The following is a 27,786-nucleotide window of genomic DNA, read 5'->3' as shown; positions in this document are numbered from 1 at the left end:
TATGCTGTGCCAAGTGCTCATTCAGGTAAGTTTTAAAGGATGTGAGGCAACTCACCTCTACCACCTCCCAGGCAGTGCATTCCAGACTGTCACCACCCTCTGGGTAAAAGGTTTTTCTTCAAATCTCCCCCAAACCTCCTGCCCCTCACATTCAACATGCATCCCCTCGAGACTGACCCTTCATGTAAAGGGAACAGCTGGTCTGTAAAAACCCTGTTCATGTCCCTCAATCTTGTACACCTCGATCAGGTAACCCCTCAGTCTTCTCTGCTCCAAAGAAAATAATCCAAGTCTATCCAACCTCTCTTCATAACTTAAATGTACCATCCCAGGCAACATTCTGGTGAATCGCCATTGCACCCTCTCCTGTGCAATATATCCTTCCTATATGGTGACCATAATTGCACATAGTACTCCTGTTGTGGCCTCACCAAAGTTCTTTACAACTCCAACATGGCCTCCCTGCTTTTGTAATCTATGTCTCGCTTGACAAAAGCAAGTGTCCCATGTGCCTTTCTCACTACCCTATTAAGCTGCCCTCATGCCTTCAGAGATCCTGGACAAACACGCCAAGGTCCCTTTGTTCCTGGGAACTTCCCAGTGTCAGGCCATTCATTGAATACTTCCGTGTCAAATTATTCCTTTCAAAGCGTATCACGTCACTCTTTCCATCTGCCACTTTTTTGCCCATTTGACCATCCCATCTATATCTTCCTGTCACCAAGGCACTCAGCCTCAAGAGTTAACCACACGACCAATCTTTGTGCCATCCGCAAACTTACTGATTATAGCCTCCACATAGTCATCTGTCGTTTATATAAATTACGAATACGAGGGGACCCAGCACAGATCCCTGTGGTACCCCACTGGCTACTGGCTTCCAATCACTAAAGCAGCCATCTGTTATCATCGTCTGTCTCCTTCAGCTAAGTGAATTTTGAATCCATCTTATCAAATTACCCTGTATCCCATGTGCATTTACTTTCTTTATCAGCCTTCCATGTGGAACCTTTTCAAAAGCTTTGCTGAAATTCATGTAAGCTACATCAACTGCACTATCTTCTACACACCTGGTCACATGCTCAAAAAATTAAATCAAATTTGTTAGGCATGACCTCCCTCTGACAAAGCAAAGCCATGCTGATTATCTCTGATCAAACCTTGCCTCTCCAAGTGGAGATAGTTTCTCTCGTTCAGAATTTTCTCCACCATTCAGTAGGATCAAGGCAGATCTGACATTTCTCATGTTCACTTTCCTGCCCTTTCGTCGTAACCTTTGATCGCTTACTAATGAAGAATCTATCTATCTTATAAATATACACAATGACTCTGCCCCCACAGCTCTTTGGCAAAGAGGTCCAAAGACTCACAACCTACCGAGAGAAGAAATTCCTCCTCATTTCCTTTACTTTGAGACTATGCCTTCTGGACCTAGACTCTTCCCATGAGGGGAAACATCCTCTCAGCATTTACCTAGTCAAGCCCCTTAAGGACCCTATATGTTTCAATGAGATCGCCTCTCATTCTTCTAAATTCCAATGAGGCCCAACCTGTTTAACCTTTGCTCATAAAACAATGTATCCACACCAGGGATTTTCTTAGTGAATCTTCTCTGAACTACAAAGAAAGAACAAAGAAATTACAGCACAGGAACAGGCCCTTCGGCCCTCCCAGCCTGCGCCGATCCAGATCCTTTATCTAAACCTGTTGCTTATTTTCCAAGGATCTACTTCCCTCTGCTCCCCGCCCGTTCATATATCTGTCCAGATGCATCTTAAATGATGCTATCGTGCTCGCCTCTACCACCTCCGCTGGCAAAGCGTTCCGGGCACCTACCACCCTCTACGTAAAAAAACTTTCCACGCACATCTCCCTTAAACTTTCCCCCTCTCACCTTGAAATTTGGACCCCTTGTAATTGACACCCCCACTCCTGGAAAAAAGCTTGTTGCTATCTAACCTGTCCATACCTCTCAATTTTGTAGCCCTCAATCAGGTCCCCTCTCAACCTCCGAATGAAATTATATATTTCCTTAAATAAGGGGCCAAATCTTCTCAGTACTCCAGATGTGGTCTCACCATACCTTGTAAAGCTGCAGCAAGACTACCCTACTCTTATACTCCAACACCTTTGAAATAAAGGTCAATATTCCAATAGCCTTTCTGATTATCTGCTGCACCTGTGTGCTAGCTTCGTGTTTCATGCACAACCCACGAGTCCCTTTGTGTCGTATCCTTCTGCAGTTTTTCTCCATTTTAATAATACTTAGTTCTTTTGTTTTCCCTTTCAAAATGAACAACTTCACATTTTCCCACATTATACTTTATTTGCCAACTTTTTGCCCACATACTGAACCTATCAATATCTCTTTGAAAACTGTTTGCATCTCTCTCACAACTTGCCTTTCCACCTATTTTATGTGATCTGCAAATTTGACTGCAGTACATTCGCTTCCTTCGTCCAAGTCATTAATAATAATGTTGATGACGCAAAACTTGGTGGAAATGTGAATGACGTGAAGGATGTTAATAGACTTGAAGGTTATTAAGACAAGTTGAATGAGTGGCAAATAAATAGCAGATGCAGTATAACGTGGACAAGTGTGAAGTTATCCAACTCGGACGGAGAAACAGAATGGCAGAGTATTATTTAAATGTCATGATGTACAAAATATTGATGTACAAAAGGATCTGTTATTGAAAACAAATATGCAGGTGCAGCAAGCAATTAAGAAGTCAAATAGTATGTTGGCCTTCATTGCAAGAGGATTTGAATATAGGAGCACGTATGTCTTACTGCAGAGTTACTTGCCAGAGGGGTGCTGCAGCGAAGATTCACCAGGCTGATTCTTGGGAAGGCAGGATTGTTGTATTAAGAGAGAATGGGTTGACTGGGCCTGTATTCATTGGAATTCAGAAGAATTAGATCTAATTGAAATGTACAAAATTCTGACATGGTTGAACAGACTAGATGCAGGGATGTTGTTTCCGCTAGCTGCCGGAGGAGGGGTGGGGGGTGTTGTCAAGAACAAGGAGTCACAGTCTCAGGATACAGGGTAAGCCATTTAGGATTGAGATGAGGAAAAACTTATTCAGTCAAGAGAGTGGTGAATCTGTGGAATTCTCTACCACAGAAGCCTGTGGAGACCAAGTCATTCTATATATTTAAAAAGGAAATAGATAGATCCCTAAATTCTAAAGGAGTCAAGGGGTATGGGAAGAGTGTGGGAGTATCGTGTTGATATAGCAAATCAGCTATTAGGTATTTTGTTCCCAGTGCCATAAGCTTATTAAATAACAATGTAAAGTGAACTTGCTGTTTTTATTTAGTTTAACTGCAGTAAGTGCTTTTTAGAAGAGTGGAATATTTTATGTTTGTATGATATGGATGTATGTCATATATGCACAAATGTATGAATGTAGGTATACATGAAATATTTACTGTATGATTGATTAAACGTTATATTCGAGGTGAAGCCAAAGACAAATTTCCATTTTTGCGTGGACAATAAAGCTCTATTCGGTCACAATGAATGGTGGAGAAAGCTCACAGGGCCGAATGGCATACTCCTATTTGTTATGTTTCTGTGCAACGCATGACCGGAAGAGCAATGCGACTGACGGGTACTGACAATATAGGATCTGTTAAAGACTGGGTCAGGAAATACCCGAGGGTGATGTCAGCAGTTGAGAATCCTTGAAACAAGAAATGAGAAAGCAACAGAGCATAGAGGATTGGAATCAAGCAGCTGGGGTAATTGACAACAGGCAAATATCCAGTACAGGAGATAGGATGATGATCAAAATCGAACACAATTAGAACTGTTTAATACCCCGATTTGTTGACTTCACAGGAGGACCAGGGAGAACTTCGGAAGCTAACTGTATAATTAATGCATTGGAGTATTGACGATATTGGTATGCATGTACATCAGATGGTTTGGGAAGGAACAAAGACATACCACTATGGGACCTGACAGACGAAATGTGCTACCCTGCCTCAAACTAGAACCAGGTCCAGTGGCCGACTTAATGTTAGTAAGAAAAACCAAGTCTTACATGATTTGTCTTACTGCTTGGTCTTACAGCTTTGACAAAGAGTCATCCAGACTCAAAACATTAGCTCCCTTCTCTCTCCATAGAGACCTATACCAGAATAGGTTCACCACTTTGCTGTTCAGCGCAGTTTGGAAAAGGACTTGATTGATTTGGCCTATGTGACCTACAAAGTCCGTAAATTAAACGCCCAACTTTGAAAAATACTGCATAAGGATCAGAAAGTCCAGGCAGGCAACTCGGTGCTTACCAAGACCTGACGGGGACAGGTCAGACCTTTGGCAACAGTGTTCGAAAGTCACACATGGACCACTAATGAATGAAGGGCATAATGTCTCATGGAGGGCAGCCCAGAATGATGGCTGCAGAACCTATGGATCTTGCATGCTTCAGCAGCTGCGGGAAAACGTGAGATAAATTCATGAGGGAGAGGTGTGCCTGTGGATAACAAACACACGCTTGTTTAACCTATCACAAAACAAGAATCATTCTTTGACTGGCTGCCAGCTCAGGGGTCTGAGGCATGTGTATAAAACTGATGCTAAGTGTGTTGCTGAAATGAAATGAAATGAAAATCGCTTATTGTCACGAGTAGGTTTCAATGAAGTTACTGTGAAAAGCCCCTAGTCGCCACATTCCGGCGCCTGTCCGGGGAGGCTGGTACGGGAATCGAACCGTGCTGCTGGCCTGCTTGGTCTGCTTTAAAAGCCAGCGATTTAGCCAAGTGAGCTAAACCAACCCCTTGTTAATAATATGTTAATTGGCATTGTTCACGTCATCCCAGCAATTCCAAAATTAACACCTGCTAAAGCATTATATAGAGTAGAAAATATTGGAGTAATTAGGGGGGACTATCATGTGAGGCATAAGATATGACCATATGCAGTAGCAAGAGAGGGGACAATGGGAGGGACTACTTTAGATAGTTGTAATATAGAAGCATCTGCACTTGTGTCTCCACACCCGATGTATAATGTAGAAGAGGCAAGGTGAGGGTTTAAGCAATAGCCAACTGCACTATGGTTATATGAGTCACAATGGAGTCAACTAATGTTGCATACCTGGGTAAAGGGAGATATTGTAGTAAAGGGTCTTATTGTACAACCAGGTTGCGACAAGAGCATCATAATGAGAGTGATCGATCTTGCCCCATAACAAATCACACTGTCTACTCCCACAAGCACCAGCCAGAGTAGGTACGGTAGAACTTCTGGAAATTTACAAAAAAAGAAACAGCTAAACAAGCCGGTTTTCCTATGTGATCCCACAACTGCCAGAACACCTTATGGTTATCCGTGAGGGGCGCAACAAGTGCATAGCATATACTACATGTTACAACAACAGGTTATAACAATGATGAATGATACTGAACCCATACTGAACCTATTGATGACACCACATGGTGGGAAGACTTTTGGAGTTTGAGGCTGAATGTCAACGTACACCCATGGATTAAGATATTCTCCCATGTTTTAGTTATTGCCGAGCTCTGTACTTAACCTACTTAGTTTGCTATATCAGAAGGTCACACAAAAAATGGTGAAAGGGCGGCTTTGGTAATGGAGGGAAAAAAACAGAAGAGGCAAGGAATCACTACCGGGCTAATTCATATAGATGGCGTAACCCTTTACAACACCGAGAATCCTAAGCTTAATATCTGGCCAGTATTCATGGGCAGCAGAGTGCAAGGGAAAGGGCGATACCATGGAGTTGGCGAACTTGGGGCAGCACGGTAGCATAGTGGTTAGCATCAATGCTTCACAGCTCCAGGGTCCCAGGTTCGGTTCCCGGCTGGGTCACTGTCTGTGCGGAGTCTGCACGTCCTCCCCGTGTGTGCGTGGGTTTCCTCCGGGTGCTCCGGTTTCCTCCCACAGTCCAAAGATGTGCAGGTTAGGTGGATTGGCTATGCTAAATTGCCCGTAGTGTCCTAAAAAGTAAGGTTAAGGGGGAGTTGTTGGGTTACGGGTATAGGGTGGATACGTGAGTTTGAGTAGGGTGATCATTGCTCGGCACAACATCGAGGGCCGAAGGGCCTGTTCTGTTCTAAATCTTAGGCTCGGCCAAGGATCAAATGGGTGGGGGGGGGGGGGGGGGGGGGGGGGGGTGGTTGAAAATTGTACCCACAAAACCAAACAGGAAAAGCAAGATTGATTGAATTAGTAGGTACTCTAAGTTAATTACAGGTGATAGCTCTTTCCAATTGATCAAAACGATTCTGCATTTAGTAAACTTACTTTTGAGTATCATATTGCATTTAGTGAGAATATGTAACTATGGCAGTCATTATCAAAATACTCGGTGAAATAACAACAAGCATGATGATTTATTGTGGTTTGGAGTATTTGGTTCATTGAACAATGGCAATTTAAAGTGTGGTTCACTAACCAAAACACGCAAAATACAATTATTTCCAACTAGTTTATCATTTCATCAAAAAAAATTACACTTCTTTATCCAAAATCTTTCTTCCTTGAGACACAAACTAAGTAGGTGTTTTATGATCTAATGAAATCACCACAGCAAAAGAATGGATTCTTGCACATTGTGTATTCATGTGGAACTGTGCAGAGATATGAACCAGATGGCATACAGGCACCATTCCATAAGGAAGTTGGATACAGTTTGAACACTAACTGTCCTTATGCCAGAAGAGACAACGTATGTGCAATACCAAAGAAAGGCTGTTGATACAGCATATCAGTTTTCTATGTCAGAATTTTATATCAGCTTAAGACTTAGAAGTTTTAAACAAAGGTAAATTTCTCCTAATTAGAAGTAGGGGTTTGCAAGCAAGCTTCTTCTCCAATTTGTTTTGGTAAACTTGGATATTAAATGTTTTTCTTCTCTCCCATTTATATCCTCTATTACAAGAGGACTAAATTTATAACAGGACAACGGTTACTTGCTTTTGATTCCAATGTTGTAATCACTAGAATCAAAGGTGGACTGTGGACAATAGGCTCAGAAAAGTGAGTGGTTGAAACATTCTGAGTTTTAATTGAAACAAAATAAACAAAAATCAGAATTACTGATAAAAAAGCTGTCAGACATAAAAATAAAACACTGACAACCTAAATGGCAAAGATATATTACAATCATTAGTATTTTTGCATTATGATCCAATATCTACCATTAAAATTACAAGCCTGTGCCTATCATTGGTTTCATTTCTGCAAGTTGGTCAGCAAATGGATAAAATAACCGAGTTTCCACTTAACTTTTCCTTTCCTGCATGGGTTTAGGTTCAGTACAGTTCCACAGGTAGCCAGAGGTCAAACAATATCTTAAGTGACCTACCTCAGACTTTGCAAGAACAGCAGAGATAACAGTCCATAACTCAATGTCAGAATAATTGTGAGGCTAATGGCCCTTGCCATTATTTGCACAGCACCTCAGGGCAGAGGAGAGGGTTGCGAAACACTGCAGTTACTACCTGATTAGTGTTGAATCCAGTGTTAGCTTTACAAATTTGGTATTTCATTAGTTGGCTCATCATTAAAATGCATCATCATAGATTCTACAGTGCAGGAGGCCAGTCGGCCCATCGAGTCTGTACTGGTTCTTGGAAAGAGCACCCTACTTAAGCCCACGCCTCCACCCTATCCCCGTATCCCAGTAACCCCACCGACCCTTTTGTATAGTAAGGGGCAATTTAGCATGACCAATTCACCGAACCTGCACATTTTTGGACTGTGGGAGGAAACCGGAAAAATCCATGTGACACGGGGAGAACGTGCAAACTCCACACAGACAGTGACCCAAGGCTAGAATTGAAACCTGAGTCCCTGGATCTGTGAAGCAGCAGTGCTAAGCACCGTGCCGCCCCATTGCTTGTTGCACTTAGATCTGAAATAAATTTGCCACAGGCTTGTCTTGTCTATTTCAGTCTAAGTACCTTGTAACAATGTGATAAGTACCAATTACTACCAGGGAATGTCTCGAGCACCAGAAATTCAATATTTCAAGTTTAGAACTTGTTGCTTCAGGTTTTAACTGTTGGGAGATTTTTAAAATGTAGAATTAAAAATAAATGCCTCTCATTTTTTCTCTTTCTGAATCTGATTTAACATTGAATTACCCATAGTAATTTATACTTCTGTGGCAGTCTTCCTTGCTAATTTTACAGTGTTTCAACCTTATTGGTCAAGAAAGCAGCATTTGCTTTCTCAGTCCCAGGCATTATTTTTCCCTGTTGCGGCATTATCAGCTCATACTTTCACTGTCTTACCACACCAAAAAAATAAAAATTTAAACTTGAAAGAACAAGCCTATCAAACAACAGGCACCATTTAAAACACACCTACGGCAAACTATGGCCCACGTACCATATTAGGAGCTCCATGATCGGCACTGCTTAGTGCCAGAGAACAAGACACAGCTTAATTATCTGGTAGGTAAGAGACAAAATTACAAAATTTATAAATTTTCAGGTTACATATCCAACCGTTGCACAAAGGATTTAAATTTCCCGTGTCAAAAGGAAGAAAGCAATTCCCACCCAATAGACACACCAATTTAAATGAAAATTCAGGTGGGCTGGAACATTTAAGCTCCATTTATGTTGTTTTTTGGAATTGGGCTGCTTTCCTGTTCTAATTTAATTATGTTGGCAAAGGACAGTGTAAGCAGTTTAGATTAGCATCTTCATAAAGCAGTCCAAACCAGCTTGTCGGAGCCTGGCTGTCATACTCGCTGGTGAGAAAACCAGCGAAACTGGCCGTCTTCTGATTCCCACAAATTAGACAGTGCTCTGTTAATACTTTGCAGGATACAATAATGAAAACTGAAAGTGAACTGGGAATTTCAAACCATAGTGTCATTTTTTTTTTTAAAAAGAGAAAAATCCATAATTTCGCAATTTGTAATGTATAATATTGAAACCACATGCATCATTAGATCACAGCAAACTACATAGGGGTTGATTTAAAAAAAATACTTGATGTTCAGGACTATACATGGTGCTTTTTGGGGAGTTACAAAGGAACTAGAATTATCGGATGGTGTTTTCCACACATGGCTTATAGCATCAAAATTATATCAAAAAGGTACCATCGTGGAAACAAGCTACAGCAGTTAACATTTCACTTTCTTCAGGCTCTGCCTCCTCAACCTTTCAACCCTGACCACCATTCTCCTTCTAAACCTACTCGTGGCCTTTGATTTCCCCAACTATGATCCCAATCTCAAATTTATTTCTTAACAACTTGCAATCATATATAGCCTTTAATGTACTAAATGGTCCAAGGCATTTAATGGGTCAATTATCAGACAAAAATTTGATACAAAGTCACATTGAGATATTAGGCTAGGTGACCAAAAGCATGGTCAAACAGGATTGACTTAAGAGAGGAGGAGAGGTAGAAAGGTGAAGAAGTTTTGGGTCTCGGCAGCTCAAGGCATAGCTGTCAATGGTGGAACAAATAAAATTGGAGATATGCAAGAGGTCAGAAGTGAAGAGGCTTTGGGCTTAAGGATGTTACAGAGATAGGAAATGGATGTCGTGGGAGAGATTTGAACAGAAGGGTGAGAATTTTAAAATGGAGGTGAAGCCAGATTAGGGACCAGTCTAAGTCAGCAAATGCAGTGGCAATTGTGAACAGGACAGAGAACAAGTTAAGATATGGCAATATAATCTAGGATGTGCCAAGCCGATGGAGTCCTTGGGTGTGCCATTCCTACTAATTCCATGCTCTTACACTACCTTGTTTGAATTCGCTATTTAGTTTCCCTGCCTGCAGCAGCACCTAGACCACTCAGGACAAAATCAATGATGCCCTTTGTGACTGTGATCAAGATCTGCTTACCCTACGTCCTCCAGCTCTCTGTTGTTTTCAACATGGGCAACCAATCAATTATCTTCCATTTACTGCACCTGTGGTGCCACCGTTGCTCAATTCCACTGCTACCTGTCCCAATCCAGTCAGCACATCTCATGCTTCTCCTCCTACTCCATCCCTAGTGAGGCCAATTTATGAATGTCCCAAATTCCGTCATTGGTGTTTTGTTTCTTTACAACATAATCTGTACCTATAAGTTTTATCTTCACGTGTGCGGATGATGTTCAACTTTCCTTCATTGTCACTACCCACCAGCAGAGTTTCCAACTGTTTGCTGTAAAGCAAGCTCTACATTCGTGAAACCGTCCTCCAGTTCAATGTCAGTCTGACTGAGGCCACCCTATTTGGAATCCCTCCAGGCCTTGATGGTCTTTCAAATTTAACACAAGGACACACACATTAGTATAATTTGTGACATTGAGCTCAGCTCTAAACCGCATATTATCCATCACCAAATTTAATTATTTCCATGTCCACATCATCCTCCTCGTGACAGAAATTCTCCTCCATAGGTTCTTCATCACCACCCTTGATTTCCCCAACATTGTCCTTGCCACCCTCCTGGATTCCATTGTATAAAATCACAAATTACTTAGCATTGTATCTTGCACAGCACCCTTGTGCACCTTGATTGGTTTGCTGTCTTCAATCTGTTGAATTCAGTACTTTCATTCTCATTAGCAAATGTCTTGGACACACTCTCAATTCGCCTTCCTTCCATCACTAAGCCTAAGCCCTTCATGCCTGGGTGTTTTTGGCACTACCAATTCTAGTCTTCTTTGCTTTCATCTCTCCATCGTCCATTGCAAAACCTTTCGCTACCTTGTCCTTTGGTTGAACAACACTTCCTAAAAACTTGCTAACACTCTCTTCTTTAACCTCTTCTAACTCTTATGCAGTATTTTTTGTCTCTGATGCACATTGGAATGTTCTATATTAAATGCCCTAATGACTGATCAGGTTTGTCACAAGTGACTAATTATGCAGTCGATGTGAGCACATTTCAGTCATAAGATCTTGGCTGAAATCAATCTGAAAGACAATTTAAACCTGTCATTTTGTGAGCAGGCATTCAAAACACAAAACATTTAGCACTAGATGTTCTTCAACTGCGTAGGCAGTGATTCGGGATGGAAGATGACTTGCTTCCACTCTGATTCAATGGGTTCCAAAATGGCCGATGGAAGTTCAATGCGCGATGTGCAGACTGCCGCATGCGGGGCAGGTGGTGCTCAAAGAGTTGGGTAGATGTGTTGTTTGGCAGTTTGGGCGCTCCCATACTTGAATGAAATCTCAGGATGGCAGGCAAGGTAAAAGGTCACTATTACACAGAAAAAAAAAGGTCTGGAAGGGGGGGGGGACAAGTCTTTTTGAAGCACAAGCTATTTTATGTCAAAATGTGCATTCTTTTAAAGCAATGATGAAGCTCTGACATCATTTTCCAATCTTCTTTGGTTACAGGCATGGTGGCGGAGGACATTTAACATTGTACTGTTGTTTAAAAGGATAGGGATAGCCCTAAAGTCAAATCAATCTAACCTTCGAAGGGGCAAATTACTGGAAAATATTGAGACAAAATCTAATGCATCAATTGGGGGACACATATTATTCAAGGACAGTGAGCATGAAATTGCGAAGAGATGATTGTATCTAACTTGATGAAATTATTTGATGGAGTAACAAGGGGGTCTCATTCTTCTAAGCTTCAATTGGTACAGGCCCAGCCTGTCCAACCTTTCCTCACAAGATAATCCACCCACCTCACCACTCACCCCCAACCCAGGTACGTACATCCTTTCTTAAATGAGCAAAACGGTACACAATACTCCAGATGTGGTCTCTGTACAACTTTAGCAAAACATCCCCATTTTCATAATCCATTTCCCTTGCAATAAACAACATTTGCCTTCCTAATCACTTGCTGTACCTGCCTGCATACTAACTTTTCCTCATTCAATTCCTAAGGTACCTAGATCCCTTTTCACCTCAGTTCTACAATTTCTCTCCATTTAGATGACATGTTGCTTTTCTATTCTTCCTGCCAAAGTTCACATTTTATTACATTCAAAACTTTTGCCCACTCACTTAACCTCTCAACATCTCTTTACAGGCTCTATGTCCTCTTCGCAACTTACTTTCCTACCTATCTCTGTACCAGCAAATTTAGCAACAGTGCATTTGGTCCCTTCATGGAAGTTATTGACATAAACTGTAAATGGTTGAGACCCCAGAACCGACGCCTATGACATTCCACTCCATATCTTGCTAATTCAAAAATGAAACATTTATGCCCACTCTCTGCTTCCGGTTAGCTAACCAATCCTTTGTCATCCCTGTTAATGTGCTACCTTCCACACCATGGCCAGAATTTTACATACAAGGTTTAGGCATGCCCGCTGACAATCAGGATGTCAATTTAAATCAAACAACTGACTGGGATTTCAGATTGCCTGTTTGCTTTTATAGTTTACGGGCGAGTCAATTGGCTAGGCAACCTTTACGATTCGATCCTGGTCAGGGTGAAATGCAGGGCTCAAATTAAAGTAACAAATGTATCTGGAGACTTGAGGTCTGCATATGATTGTACTGCCTAGACACGTGTGGCATAGCTTTTCTGTTGATTTTTAAAAAAAAAACATGTTTGCAGCTCTCAAGACAGGTTCCACAGTTGTGCCTGAGGGAACACATTGGAAGTGCCAGCCCGCACCCTTCCTTTTCTTGGCTCCCACCTTCCCTGGCAGCACTCAACATTTCACAGAGCACGTTTCACTTTGAATGGCCATGAATTGGCTATCCAGTGGAATATCGTATTAACGCCATCTCTGGCAGAAATAGGTTCCGCTCCACTCACTAACTTTGGATATGCCTCAAATGCACAATTCAGGCCCATGAGCTCTTATTTTGCATAGAATGACACCTATAGTGACCTATATGTCACAGTGAAAAGTGCCACCTTACTGCATGTCCACAGATTCCCCTTTATCCATGTTGCTTGTTACTTCTTCAAAGGGTTCCAATAAATTAGTGAAACATGATTTCCCCTTCACAAAAGCATGATGACTCTGTCTTACTGCGGTGAGGTTTTCTAAGTGCCCTGTTATGATCTTGTTAATAATAGATTTGAGCATTTTCCCTGTGGCAGACGCTAAGTTAACTTGGCTTGCAGTTTCCTGCTTTCGGTCTCCCTCCTTTCTTAAATAAATGGAATCATATTTACTATTTATCCAATGTAACTTTTCAGAGTTGAGGGAATTTTGGAAAATGAAAATCAATGCACCCACTAACTCAGCAGCCTCTTTTTTAAAAAAAAGACCCTTAGGTGAAATCCATCAGGATCTGGGGACTGTCAGCTTTTAGTTCTAAGATTTTTCTCAGTACTCTTTCCCTAGTGATTTTAATTGTATTAAGTTCCTCCCTCCCTACCACATCCCGATTCATAAATATTTCTGGAATGTTGTTTGTATCCTCTCAGTGAAGACCAATGCAAAATTTCTATTTAATTCATTTGCCATTTCCTTATTTTCTAATTGGAAATTCTCCAGACGCACTCTGTGGAAGACCAAAGCTCACTTCATTTATTCAAATATCTGTAGAAACTCCCATTTCTACATTTCTAGCCAGTATTTTCCTCTACTTATTAAAATTTTAGTTGTTCTTTGCTCTTCTTTATATTCTGTCCAATCTTCTGGCCTGACACTGATCTTTGTTGAATTATATGTTATTTCTTTCAATTTGATACCATCTTTAATTTCCTTAGTTAGCCATGGATGGTGTGTCCTTCCCTGCGAGTCTATTTTTCACACTGGTAAGTATCGTTTCTGAGCATTCTGAAATACGTCCTTAAATGTCTGCTACTGCATGTCTACTGACCTTTCCCGTAACCTAGTTTCCCAGTTCATTTTAACCAGATTGGTCTCCATGCCCTCATAATTATTTGTTATTAATGTTATTTAGGTTTAAAACCCTAGTCTTAGATCCATGCTTCTCTCCTTCAAACTGAATGCAAAATTCAATCATATTTTGATCACACTACCTTGGGGCAACTACACTACAAAGTGATTATTTAGTCCCATCTTATTACACATGACCAAATCTAACAAAGCTGGCCCTCTGGTTGGGTATAGAACATGCTGTTTTAAGAAACTGTCATGAAAACACTATGAACTTGTCATCTTTGCCAATCTGATTAATCCAATCTATAAATAGATTAAACTCACTCTGGATTATCGCTGTACTTTTCTCACAAGCCCCCTTTATTACACCCTCTATACCGTGTCTTACAGTGTGCTTTCTATCAGGGGACCTAAAAAACCATTCTGGCAAGTGACTTCCTGTCATCACTATTTCTTATCTCTACCCAAAACTAATTCGACCTCCAGAACTCTCTACTGCATCAATGTCATCCTCAATGAAGGGAGCTACCCATCCATATTTTCCCAACTTCCTGTCTCCCCAAGTGTCATGTACCATTGAATATCCAGGTCCCAATTTAAGTCATTCTTCCCAGAATTGTTAGTGTGGAAGGCAGCATTCAGCCCTCCAAATGCCTACTGTCATTCCCTCACTTTCTCCTTGCAACTCTGCATTTTTCATTTACAGATAACAATCTAATTCCTCTTTGAATGTCCTGATGGAACCACATTCTCAGGCAGTGAATTCTAGGCCTTAACCACTTACTGCATGAAAAGGTTTTCCTCATGTCGCTTTTGCTTCTTTTGCTAATTACATTATATCTGCGTCCTTTCGTTATAGATCTTTTCACAAGTGGGAATAGTTGCTCCCCATCAACTTTTGTCCTGACTCCTCATGATTTTGAATACCTCTATCAGATCTCCCCTCAGCCTTCTCTTCTCTAAGGAAAACAGTTTCAACTTCTCCAATCTATCTTCATAACTGAAATTCGTCATCCCTGGGCCCTTTGCATGAATCTTTTCTGCACTCATCCCAATGCCTTAACATTTTTCCAATGATTAATACAATAAATCAGTCAGTGAAGTGACATGTAATTCATAATCCCAAACCTTAGATCCCAAGAACAAATTGCAAATGAGTAGTTTTAATTCTCAACTACTTTGTACTGTGATAATGTACCCACATCTTGATCTTATCGCACTCCCTCATTCTCCTCCCAACCCATATCATTGAACTATCTGCCTATATTTTGAAAATACTATCAACTCACTATTCACATAGCTAAAATTTAACTAGATCCGCATATCATTCACTTTTTCCACTACTTATGTAATTTATAAAATCTAAGGCTCACACATAACTGCTGGCTCACACATAACAAAAATAAAATAGCTCAATCTGATGTTCAAGTCATACATTTTCTAAAGAGCTTATTTCTACTACCATTGTAGATAATATAACAGAACTGGTCAAATATAATTAAGTGGCAGATATACATGTTGGAAGAGTTATCAGTTAGACACCAATACAATCAAGGTGCTGGTGCCAACTAGTGACTCACTGAGGCATAAGTAACTGCCATAGTGCCTACTCTTCCAATACACCATCACTACACTTGGCTGAAAACCCTACCCTGTAGTCACGTTCTTCAGCTTTTCAATTTAGCTCCTAGTTACTCACACTCGCTCAGCTGAACCTTTTCCGAGTCCTACCTATATCGTTGCTACCTATGTGGATCACGACCACAGGATCCTCCCACCCCAGAGCACAAGTTCCAAACCTTGGCATCGAACAGGCAACTTAGCCTCCTGGACTATCCCACAGCCACAGAGAACCATGCCTAACTCCCGACTATACTGTTCCCCATCTACCATGTTGCAGATCACTCACCTTTCCAGTCCGTGAAAGTACAAGCCAAGGAAAACAAACTCTCCATCTTGAAGAACTTTAACAATGTCCCTCAATGCCACTTCAAGTCGCATAAGCCTTTTTGGACCCATGCACTTAGCTGCAGAAAATGCAATTTCAAAGCTGATGAAACTGTTCACAACAAGTCACAAACATCTCATGAAAAACCTGATGGAGAAGATCCCTTGCTTTGGTGTTCTGCAAAGCTAACGGGTAATGTTAAACTAGACTCTCATAAACCAAGGCAGGTGCAAATACTTGATGAATAAATGGAAAATTAAAAGCCCTCCAGTGAGAGACTGCGATAACCTAGAACAGACCAGGAAAAACATAATTCAATGCCCAATTCACAATCTACATCTATACATACCATGATTCATGACACAATTATCTGGATCAACAACCTGAATGTAAAGTTGCTTTACGCCTGCCATAGGAAAGATATAGTAATTAACTCTAATACCATAGCATCAACTCTCTTCCATAACTGGAAGTCGTGTTCCTCTGGTTTCAGAGTGTGACACAACCTCAAACATATAATTAGGATTTAATTCATCTATTCCTTGGCAAAGTGGAAATACTTTGACCCCTAAGCTTTCGCTTCTCCAGAGGAAAGAATTCTAGGTTCTCCCTCATAGTTCAGATGCTTTTTCCGATCAGTTTCTTTTGATAAAATTATATAATGCAATTTTTATTATGCAAATTTGAATTTTTCACAACACTAGCAAGTAAAAATAATTAGTTTTCCTATTGTTTAGGATCATCAGTGCTCTACATTGGGATACTTGTCTTTTCATTTCTGCAAGCTCATTTCAAAACCAAAGCAATCTGAAAGGCTCAATAGACTGCACTGGATGCTTAGACTAGCAGAAGTTTTTTAAATTTCAATCTGGATAGGTTTGTTGGTGGGTACACAAGCAGTACTATTAAAGCATTTACCCTGATGCCTTTTTGCCTGCTTTTACCTGTTCGACTTCCCGAGGTTCTGGAGAACTGGCTGACAGCGGTTAAAAATAGAACACTTTAAAAGTGGCGGCATAAATTTAAAGTTTCAATGACTAAATCGCCTCCTGAAAATATTGATTGCCTGTCGCTCAATCTGTCAATGTAAAACCAGAAAAGAATAGGTTCCAGGATGGATTCCTGTTTCAGCTTTCTAAAATTTTAACCTCTCACCTAAATCAAATCTGAGCAGTCTCTGTTGTGGAATATCAAAAAGGTTGATTTCACCATAAGATGCTGTTTCATTAACAACTCAGGATGTTTGCTAGTTTCAGTTGATGCGAATTGTGGGTCATTTTGCTATAAATATAACATGAAAGGGTTGAGAACAAAAAAACCCGTCATTTTTAGCAACGCATTAACAGAACATGAAAAACTGCTCTATAAAAAGAGTTGAACCAAAATCTTCTTTGGGGAAGGAAAAATAATTCTAACAGAATGATCACATATCATACAGAAACGCACAAAGCAAACTCATACTTAGCTCTTTGCATAATAAGAAATCTGATTTCTTTCCTTCCAAATAAAATTTGCAGAAAAGTTCATTTAATTCAAATGGCTAACTTATTTCTGCTTCATTCAAACTATTTGGCTGTGTAGATTTTTTTAATGACATAATGAAAACAATGCCAGTGTGCTGCAGGAAATAAGCACAATGTCAACAAATAATTCATTTTTGTTTCTAAACGAATCCGCTGCATAAAGTAGGATAGATATGAACTACGGCAGCTCAACCTGTTCAAGCCTGGGAGCGGCAGTCAGCATAAAAATATTAGAACCAGCTTCATCTCTGACCTTGAACACCTCTGTGAACAAAGCAGAAAATAAGACATTTTCTGCAGGATTCTCCGTCGGCAGGATCCTCCGCTTTGCCGGCAGTACACCCACACCCGCTGGTTTCCCGACAGCATTGGGTGTACAAGTCTTTCAGATTATTCAGAGGATCCCGCTGCCGGCGGGGATGCGCTGTGCCGGAAAACGTATCTCTCATCTGACATAGATTTATAATTATTTTGCAACTAAAAAGATCAAGGATTGATAGTACTTCAAGGTGCATTTTAGCTAGTAGGTACCACTCAAAATCAACAGGTAGAGTTTGGATTTCAGACAGGTAAAACCTATGCATACTGGTTGACAAACTTTAATCCTCCTGGCCAGACGAGTCTCTCTCCAAGCAGTTAAATGCTAAATGCTTAGGCAGAATGTACAACACTTGCATTGTCTAAACATTTAATTGTGGACAGGTTCAAAAAGTACCCAGAAATACTGAGTATTTCTAATATCCAGTTCTCCAGTGTACTGGGCTTGTACTCTGTGAGATATCAAATGAAATCATGCTGAATAAGCTCAGGATTTCCCACAAAATTTACACAAGTTTAACCATGGTGCAATAAAGCAACATTTAAATTAATGCTTCGTATGTTGTTTCCTCAATGTCTTTTGAAATTATAGAAGTGTTATCTCACATTTTTGTGCAGAAATCAAATGTAGTTGTCCCCAGGAAATAATAAATCATTTATTCTAACAACACCTACGTAACTGCCTTTTCCAACTTACATAACGAACAGCCACATAGCCTTACCCTTTAAAAAATATTAATCTCCTGATTGTTAGAATATTGCTTCACACCAAAGTCAAGAATCTTGTGCACCTTTTTCACACTGATCAGTAAATGTTAATCAGTAAATAAATCATATGACATTTTTACTTGTATGAATAAATATCTTAATCATGCTTAATACTTTCAGCATCTACCCTGCTTTCTTAAAAAAGGAACCGAGTTCAGTATGAATTGTTAATTTTAGCTAAATTAAGTGATGCACTTCGATATTTGTTAAATCCAAAATATTAATGTTTGAAGGCAGTGACAATTTTCTATCTTTTGTTCATTAACTGACAAGTGGAATAGATAAAGTGGAAAACATATTAGCCTGCATTTTACAGTTGTAATTACAGCATTGGCAGCATTACTCTGTGAAACTGACAACAACTTCTGGCTCCACAAAATGCAGTTAAAAGCAGAAATTCAAAAGTTGCTGTCAGTGATTCTCTGATCTTTTGCCGGATGTACTGCTGAAGCTTCCGCAGACGACAATCTTGACAGCACTGTGTTTCAGGAGCAATAACTGTTTAAAATTTAAATTCACAGACTGTACAAGTCTTTCAGATTATTTTATGATACAAAGATCACGGTGCCTTGGTAGAACATAACTCTGTCGTAATTGGAGCTTACTTTTCCTCAATAAAGCCGCACTGCAGTTTCCTTGATCTGTTGTTTCTGTGCCTCTCTGTCACCTGGAACAACAGGACTTTTCTGTATCTTGCTAACTAATCCCAATTTTCCATGACCTGAGGTATTTGAAAAGATGACAGTTATACAGCCATCAAGGGGCAAATTTTGCTGCAAGCAGCCTCGTACTTACAATATGACTTAGCACTATATATCAGACTTTAAAGCAGTCAATCAGTCATACTGCATTTTGTAGGCATCTTGCAGTAACTTCAGAGCACATTTTAATGCAATGGAAGTGTTCTGATGACAATTACCATGAGCAGGAAGAATAACCACTTACTATTTGTGAACAATCTATACTAACTGTCATAAAAACCAGTGATAAAGTGAGGAATACTTTATTTCAAACATCAGGCCAGATTTTCAGTTCGTGTCAAAGGGGCGGCACTTGCTGCTGTCCATTAAGTAACTTGCTGAAAGATGCAGTGATCTCTCTCAGCAGAATTTCAGCTCTAGGACTGGGCAGTGTAACTGAGTGCATCATTCCTCACTTGGCATTGACAACATGGAGCTGGAGTGATGTCATCAGGCTGACCAAACAGCCAATTATATCAAAGGACTTTTACAGACCCCCTAGAAACAAAAAAAATATTTTCTTTCATAGGCTAAATTAAAGACTCACATGTAACCATGGGAGAAGACAGAAGTTAAAACAGAGCGCTTGAGCATTTCTATGCCTGTGCCAATTGTCCTTAAGTTGTGGTCAGTTTAGAGAGGTAATGATGGCATCGAAACTTAGAAGGACAATGACAATGAACACGGACAGTTCACCACCAACATGTACTTCCCCTTCATAAAATCAGGCCTATCGTTTTAAAACAGTTATTGCTGCAATTCCATATTAACAATAACTTTTTTCTCAGCTGCATCTCAAGAACGCTGTGAAACAACATTTGACACTGGTAGATTTTTTTTAAAAATCATTAACGGGATGTGGGCATTGCTGGTTAGGCAAGAATTAATTGCCCATTCCTGGTTGCCCTTCAGAAGTAGACGGATAGGCTTTGGGGTGGGGTCAGGAGGTGAGTTACTCGCCGTAGGATTTCTAGCCTTTGACTTGCTCTGATATTAGCGCAGGTGACCAAAAGCTTGGTCAAAGTGGTAGGTTGTAAAGAATGAGAGAGAAAAGAGAAGTAAAGACATAGAAAGGTTAAGGGCCAGAATTCCAGAATGCTTTGGCAGCTGAAGGCACAGCCGCCTATGGAGATGTAATTAAATTGGGGATGCTTAAGAGGCTAGAAGATTTGGATAATTGCACAAAACTCAGAAGGATGTAGGGCTGACTGGAGCAGAGCAGTGGGTTAGGGAGGGATGAGGGCATGGAGGGATTTGAAAACAGTTCTAATTTTACAATTAAGCCACATTGTGCAAAATAAAAAAGCACCTTGGTAAAATCAAATCAGATTTTTGAAATATAGATTAAATTGGAAAATATCCCGTCAGGAACTAGAGTCATGAAAGCAACCAATGTAAAGCACAAACACAAAGCAAACCTAAATGAAACAGATTAATTTAATGACAGACTTTAAAACGCTTAACTAATTTTAAACAAATCTGCTGCTAGATGAAGCTGGGAATTCCTTTAGGACTTCTGAATGTGCTGCATGATTTATGCGAGGAACCGCAGTTCATGAGGTGCCAACAAATACAGGTCGAATGACACCCGAGTGTTTTTGTCTGCACCAATCAGCAGCGAATGTCTTGGAAGATGGTTATTCCTGTGGAAGTGAAAGTTACCCAAGCACAAAGCTTTCAAGCTACCCATGGGACACATGACAGTGCGCATATTTATTGACAAAGATAAATTAGAAAGGTATGGTTTGACCTGGTCTGTACAGTGAGAACAGGGTGGTCGGGTGCTAATTCCACTCGAATTTCCATCGACTGACAGTTTAGTTGCTATTTTCTCCGGCAGCATCGCCCTCGTAAATGGACGCCTCACAAATACTTAAAAGTCAGCATTTGATGACATCATTCAAACCGCAGCATAATTTTGCTGCCTATTGCAACATGACGTACAGTGTCAGATTTATTACCGAAACCTGGGGCGGGCAGGCCAGAAGAAATTATTAAATTTTTATTTCACGGTTTGCTTCTGGGCCAGGGGGACAGGGCTATTCCTCCGAGACCCACAGGTAACCCTCCTCCTCGTTCCTCGTCATAATTGCCTCTGGAGCACCGCTCGCCCGGCTCGGGTCTTGAGAGGCATCCACCTCCTGACGCTAGATTCCAGTCACAGGTGACAGTCCTTGTTGCAATACGCTAATCCGACTCGCGGTTAAAATGCTCCTGGACCACACACCGGGCCCACAAGGGACGTGGAGCCACCGCATGCAACAAATCCAGCCCCAATTAAATTCATTCCTACCGGAAAAAAACGTGAATTGTACTGGATGCTGAGCTTTTATTACACGGCAGAGTTCTCCCTGAGCGTTGCATGGGACTATTAATGCTTCTTATTATCAATCTACAACAGCAATACTGTAGCTCGATTAGTCCACAGATATTTCCATAAAAAACAGCATTACGTTCCGCAACGGGCATTATCCTGAAGCAGCCGCAATGTGGCAGTCCACAAAACTTCTATTCCTGTAAATTTTTTGGGGGATGGTTAATCTCTGCATCTATGGCTGTTTACACCATCGAGGAACTCCGTCACCCCCGCAAAAATAGCACTCTCCGCTGGATAGCTGACCATCTGTTTGCTAAACCAGTATATCAATCTGCTTTGATAGTGTGTGCGCGCGCGCAAAAAGGTGTCTACAATGAATAGTGTATAGTAGTAGCACTTGCAACTAACAGAACTGAGAGTTCACAAATCATATCGATGACACCTCTGAGAGATCTCAAAAGAAATCTGTGTAATGGATTTCGTCTCCCTGCTGATACCAGTAAATTTCTGCCTCCTTCACAGCCAGATGCGATGAACCCTGCTGGCTAAAATGCCATGGTAGCAACCTACCTCTGTTAAGCTCCCACCGTCCTTGATTGGAAGGGGCAGGCTTTAGAACATAAGAACATAAGGAGCAGGAGTAGGCTTACTCCTGGAGTAAGGAGTAGAGTAAGGAGTAACATAAGGAGCAGGAGTAGGCTCCGCCATTCAATTAGATCATGGCTGATCTTTTGTGGACTCAGCTCCACTAAAGTTCCAAATATGGTCAGCAGCACCTCCAATTCTTTAGTGCCTCAGCTGAACCACTGAATAATTTGTCCACTTTTCTCCCACTTCCATTGCTTACCTGTTAATGATAATCACAGCCTTAGCAGATCTTGAGCGCACAAGACAAGAGATCTTTGGGCAAGCTTTTCATGTGCCATTAGCCTGTTCAAGTAAAAGTGATGCCTGTCAGAAAATCTGATACTGTTCATCGCACCCTGAAAGCCATCACAATCAAACCTGCAGCATGGGCCTGTCCAATCCATTTTGGTAAAATCTTCCTGAAAGCCATCACAATCAAACCTGCAGCCTGGGCCTGTCCAATCCATTTTGGTAAAATCTTGGCCTATGCATTAAATATTTAGCGAATGGAACATTTGAACCAATTAATCAGAATTAGAAATAAGCTTTATATGTGTATGTCAGCAATACCATGAGCTAGAAAGGAGTCAAAATCCTGGAATTCCCTCCCTAACTGCACTGTGGGTATAGTTGCACTACCTGGACTGTAGTGGTTCAAGGTGGCAGCACACCAACATCTTCTCAATGGCAATTAGGGATGGTCAATAAATGCTGGCTTTAGCAACAATACCCACATCCCATGAACAAATAAAACTTTGAATAGGGTAGTACTGTAAATTCTGTTCTGGACACTGCCTGAAGTTTTGTTTCTCTAGAAATAAACTACTGGAATGATTATGCTCAGACAATGGCAACTGAACACAGCTCCAAAAGGGGCCCAGGATCAGACATGGCCTAGTGGGAGAGCAACTGGTAGATACTTTATTTTAACAACCATACTACAAATTTGTGTCAAGATTTTAGTTAACTTTTCAAATGAAGACTCTTGCTGAAATATTTAAGTTCATGAGTGAGGAAGTAGACATTACTTTGGTGAACAACCCCATGCTTTAATAGTTTTATTATTAAATAAAGAATAAGAACACCTGCACTGAATGGCTATTATAAACAACCTGTCAACAAGCCGTACAAATGGTTTAGACATAAACGGACAGTGGAATTGACATGGATAATGAAACTTTTGGGAATTTGCTTGATGCCAGAGGTAGAATATTTCTTGGAATGATTAAACTGGTCGGATAGAACATCTAGAAGTGGGATAAGGGAAGGATAATACAAGGCCTAGATTGGATTGATCAAGGTCAGAAAGGTACATGCAAAGGTTAAAGAATAAGATTAAGGGTAGGCTTTTCAATCAAGGTTTTGCCAAAGAACATGATATTTTACAGCAGGCTTGTGCAACCTTTTCATTTGGGAGGCCACAGCTCAATATTTTTTCATCAAGGGCAAATTTCAGCAAATTAATTTTTGGCATAAAAAAACTAATGCCAAAGCAATAAATTGATAATTTAAAGAAAATAATAAAAATAATAATTAAAAAGGGCCAAACAACAGAGTTAACAAATAAAACTTTTTGTCTTTTTTCTTTGCTTAAGAAGCAGAGCTGGAGACTGACTGGGCCTCAGGTCCTGGTCACCAGGGAAGGGATGGGGACCATGGCCGAGCTAAGGAGTTTGATTTAACTAACACTGACTTTGGTTTGCCTCCAGTGGCACACAGTCCCAACTGGCCTCAATGAGATTCATACAAAAGTAGGGATCTGTGCAAATTGCCTTTCAGACAGGATTTTCATTCTCTTCAGGCCTGCTTTATGGATAGGCTTTTTTTTTTGGGGGGGGGGGGAGCACAGTCTGTTTCTGTTTGGTTCACTCCCAGTCTCAAGGTTCTCACCCCAACCGGGTCCTGGAGGTTTGGACATCTTACTGAAGAGATATTCAGGATGCTATGAAGGCATGCACTTCCTTACTTCATCCTATCAGAGACTCAAACAGCCAGGATGGGCAGGGGATGCTATTCCTGCAACCCGGTTGATTCTCATGTGCCCTGTCCTCCTTAAGGGGGCTGGTGTCTATGCAGGAGGGTGCCAAAGAGAGAGCGTGGTCAAAGGCAGAAAGATTGTGTGCGGTGAAAACAAAAAAAAGAGAAGCCACTCGCCTTAACACTACCATCTGCTCCTCCGATCAGAGAATGCTGTTCTCCCGAATTTTCTGTCGATAGGCTGAATAGCAAACAGGGAAGAGAAACGGCTTGTGATCAGAGGAGCAGCTCCTTGCAGAATCGTTCATTGAACTTACCCGTAGTTTGAACACGAGTCTGCAGGCCATATAGAGGTGCTTGACGAGCCAGATAAGTGGCCTGTGGGCCACAGGTTGGACAAGCCTGTTTTACAGGGTATTTTGAAATAAAATACATTTTTATAAAAGGTAAAAAGCCCTTGTCAATAATACATCCAGGTCCACCACTGAAGGGGTATAAATTAGGAGACTTTGGGAGACCTCAGTGTAGTTAACAGTGGAGAAATTCAAGGGTAGACCCCAGCTAACATGCTCGTGTAGTTTTAGAAGCTATGAATATGCGAGGCATAAAGAGGAAAAAAAGGAAAAAGAAAGAGCTTAGTGTGTGCCAGCCATCCTGCCTCGATCTAGATCAGTACTTGTTACTTGTCATGGTCATATCCAGTATATATAGGGGTGGGCAAACTTTTCCGTGCAAGGGCCACATTCAGAAATTCACAATTCACAAAGGGCCGCATAGTATATTAAGTAAAATAATTACTTCACCCGGTTATGATTCTGGGCGCCTCATATAGAACATAAGAACATAAGAACATAAGAACTAGGAGCAGGAGTAGGCCATCTGGCCCCTCGAGCCTGCTCCGCCATTCAATTATCTTTTGTGGACTCAGCTCCACTTTCCGGCCCGAACACCATAACCCTTAATCCATAGAACAGTACAGCACAGAACAGGCCCTTCGGCCCTCGACATTGTGCCGAGCAATGATCACCTTACTCAAGTCAACGTATCCACCCTATACCAGTAAGTAACCCAACAGCCCCCCCCCCCCCATTAACCTTAAAAAAAAATAAAAATGAAAAAAAATTTTTTTTTTTTAATTTTTATTAAAAAATGACTTGGTGGGCCGCAGAAATACCTTTGGCGGGCCGCATGCGGCCCGCGGGCCGTAGTTTGCCCACCCCTGCTCTAATTAATCTCAACAGACCCACCATATTGTTTTGAATTGATACTGATTGAATAGATAATGCTAGTATCAACAAGCTTTTGAAAGACCTTTTAAAAGTTAAAAGAAGCCAAATGAACAAGCAGTGACCACAAAGTCACCAATTAACCATTACATTTTATATGTTTGTTTTAGCAATCATTTTAGTTATTTTCATCTTTCCCCTTCACTGCACACCATGGGAAATTTAACATCACATAATGACAAAGACTTCTCTTTTGAAACACAAAACTCAACTTAGCCATTGTACAACAACCACAAGTATTCCCTGCACAGGGTAGTTTCTCTCAATGAAGGATGGAACCTTTTACTTCCCAGAGTGTATTATGGTACTTAAATACTCCCTGAATGAACAAGCTCAACCAGGTAGTGGACTACAACTTGTGTATACATCTCAAGGTAACAACTTCTTCTAAGGTGGCGCAGTGGTTAGCGCTGGGACTGAGGGGTTGAGGACCCAGGTTCGAATCCCAGTCCACACGGTCACTGTCCGTGTGGAGTTTGCACATTCTCCCTATGTTTGCATGGGTTTCTCCCTGTGTTTGCCCCATCTCCCAAAGATGTGCAGGTTAGGTGGATTGGCCACGCTAAATTGCCCCTTAAGTGGGGAAAAAAAAAAATTGGGTATTGTAAATTTAAAAAAAAACAATTTCTACTTACTCCAGCTGACATGGTAGTGGGAATTATAAACAAATAAATCTTAGCGTGCTCCAAGAATGAGTCTTACTGCAAATACGACCTTCTGCTGGTGCTTTCTTGAATACCCACTTTCTTTTGAGGTAAGCAAAACATTTTTTCCTAAAGGACTGAATAACAAGACTTACTGTTCAGAGAACACCATGACTTCCTGTTTATATGTTTCGTTCCTCTGCATCACAATGACACAACCAGTATACATCTACTCAAAACCCTGGAATAGTGTCAAGATATTCTTAATAAAAGCAACAAAGAATGAGTGAAACAAAGTTTCAAAATATATCGGAGGTATTTGACAGGAAAACAAATGTAATCATATTAAGATCACATAAATTGATAGATGTTAGTTATAGAGGTTGGCAAATTCAAGCTCAAATTTTGGGATAAATGAACTAACTCTTTAGAGACAGGGTTTGTGGCTTAGATCATAAAAACAGAACAATTACATGGGCTATATCAGATGCTGTCAGTAAGACTTGGAAGGAGGCTGTTCCATTCATGCAAATTTCCCTCCCTGTCTGAGAGGAGAGAGCAAAAGGGGCGAGAGAACAAAAAGGACTGAATTATAGAAACATGTTCATTTTTAAATGATCATTTTGTACTCGTATTGATTTTTTCATCCTGATGAATACTGTGGCAATTTTACAAATCCATTTATCAGAGACGCAATACTATAAAGCCAAACCGTTCCAAACTAAAATTGCTTTATTGAAGTTACCTATAAAAAACGGTGTGAAGCAACTGAACATTAAGGAACAAATAGTTTCAGTGAAGCAATATGCACCAAGAAGGTCCGAGATTCAATGGGATAAATTTGCCCTTCATCTTGATATCAATGGAAATGGTAATTAAGCAGGTTACAGTCTGCCAGCTTCGTGCCCAAAGAAAATGACCAACCCCCAGTGGTGAGTCAGCTGATCATGGCCAGATTTTGGCATGAGTTAGTTGTGCATGTGTGTTGCCTGGGGAGAAAAATGAAAGACAGCACTGTTGTCAACTGCAATCAGGTGGCTCATATAGAGCTGCAAGTGTGTGCATGTCTTTCCTTTATAAGATCAGGATCAAGCTTCTGAAGTCACTTCTTGGTCAAATAGTTTATCAAAACAATTATCATGGAGGTTGAAGTAACAGCCACTATGGCTGCACAGGCAACATGGGATCCTAGTCCAACAGCGAGTTTGGGGGGAAGAGTGCAAATAAATATAAAAGGAAATCTCAAATTCAATATTCACCATTTTCACTGTTCGATCTCTGAGGAAATATTCAAGAGGCTAGAGATAGGCAAATGTTACTCCAAAAGGTGGATCAGTAGCCTTGTGCACAATCCTTAGAGTATTCAAAAAAGTGGCATGGTTATTAAAGAATTGTTCAAGATCACTCAAAACTTGATTCTTGCATGGATTTGAACTTCGGTTAAGATTGTACTGGCAAACCTATTTAGTGTTCGTGCAGCAGGACTCATTTATAAACCACATATGGATCATATGATCAAAGTCATATCCCTTGGGTAATCCAAGAGACAGCATAGAGAATCAAAATCAATTGCAATGCCAGTAATAGTCTTGTCCCAACCAGTAAACAAAACCAACCATAAATAAATCTGTGAACACTTGAAAAAGTTTACAAGGGCTGGCCAAGATGTTTGCAGCTTTCGCTCTCTCTCTTCCTCTCGGACAGGGAGGGAGATTTGCATGAATGAAACAGCTTCTGTACAAGAATTACTGTAAGCATCGGATATAACCCATGTCATTGTTCCTTTTTTATGCTGTAAGCAATGAACCTGGTGAAGAGCTAGTTCATTTTCCCCAAAATTTGTGCTTGAATTT

General features: G+C 40.7%; 1 protein-coding gene across 4 annotated transcripts in view; it reads right to left on the bottom strand.

The window, feature by feature from the left end:
* ubtd2 (ubiquitin domain containing 2) overlaps window positions 1-27,786 on the bottom strand; it is a 102,972-nt gene that overhangs the window by 53,467 nt on the left and 21,719 nt on the right. Inside the window, exons 1-2 of one of the 4 annotated variants that reach the window (XM_038795535.1) lie at window positions 20,833-20,970; window positions 18,948-19,063 (exon numbers count right to left, since the gene is read on the bottom strand). The exons of 1 other annotated variant lie outside the window; for it this stretch is intronic. In XM_038795535.1, coding sequence (XP_038651463.1) covers window position 18,948 — 1 coding nt within the window. In that variant the 5' untranslated portion in view covers window positions 18,949-19,063; window positions 20,833-20,970. Of the gene's footprint in view, window positions 1-15,694; window positions 15,791-18,947; window positions 19,064-20,832; window positions 20,971-27,786 lie in introns of those variants that run through there. 2 more of the 4 variants (XM_038795536.1, XM_038795534.1) reach the window with 2 other exon arrangements.

Source organism: Scyliorhinus canicula, chromosome 4 (genome assembly GCF_902713615.1).
Source record: "Scyliorhinus canicula chromosome 4, sScyCan1.1, whole genome shotgun sequence".
Classification (NCBI taxonomy): Eukaryota; Metazoa; Chordata; class Chondrichthyes; order Carcharhiniformes; family Scyliorhinidae; genus Scyliorhinus; species Scyliorhinus canicula.
This window is presented reverse-complemented; position numbering and strand designations above follow the sequence as displayed.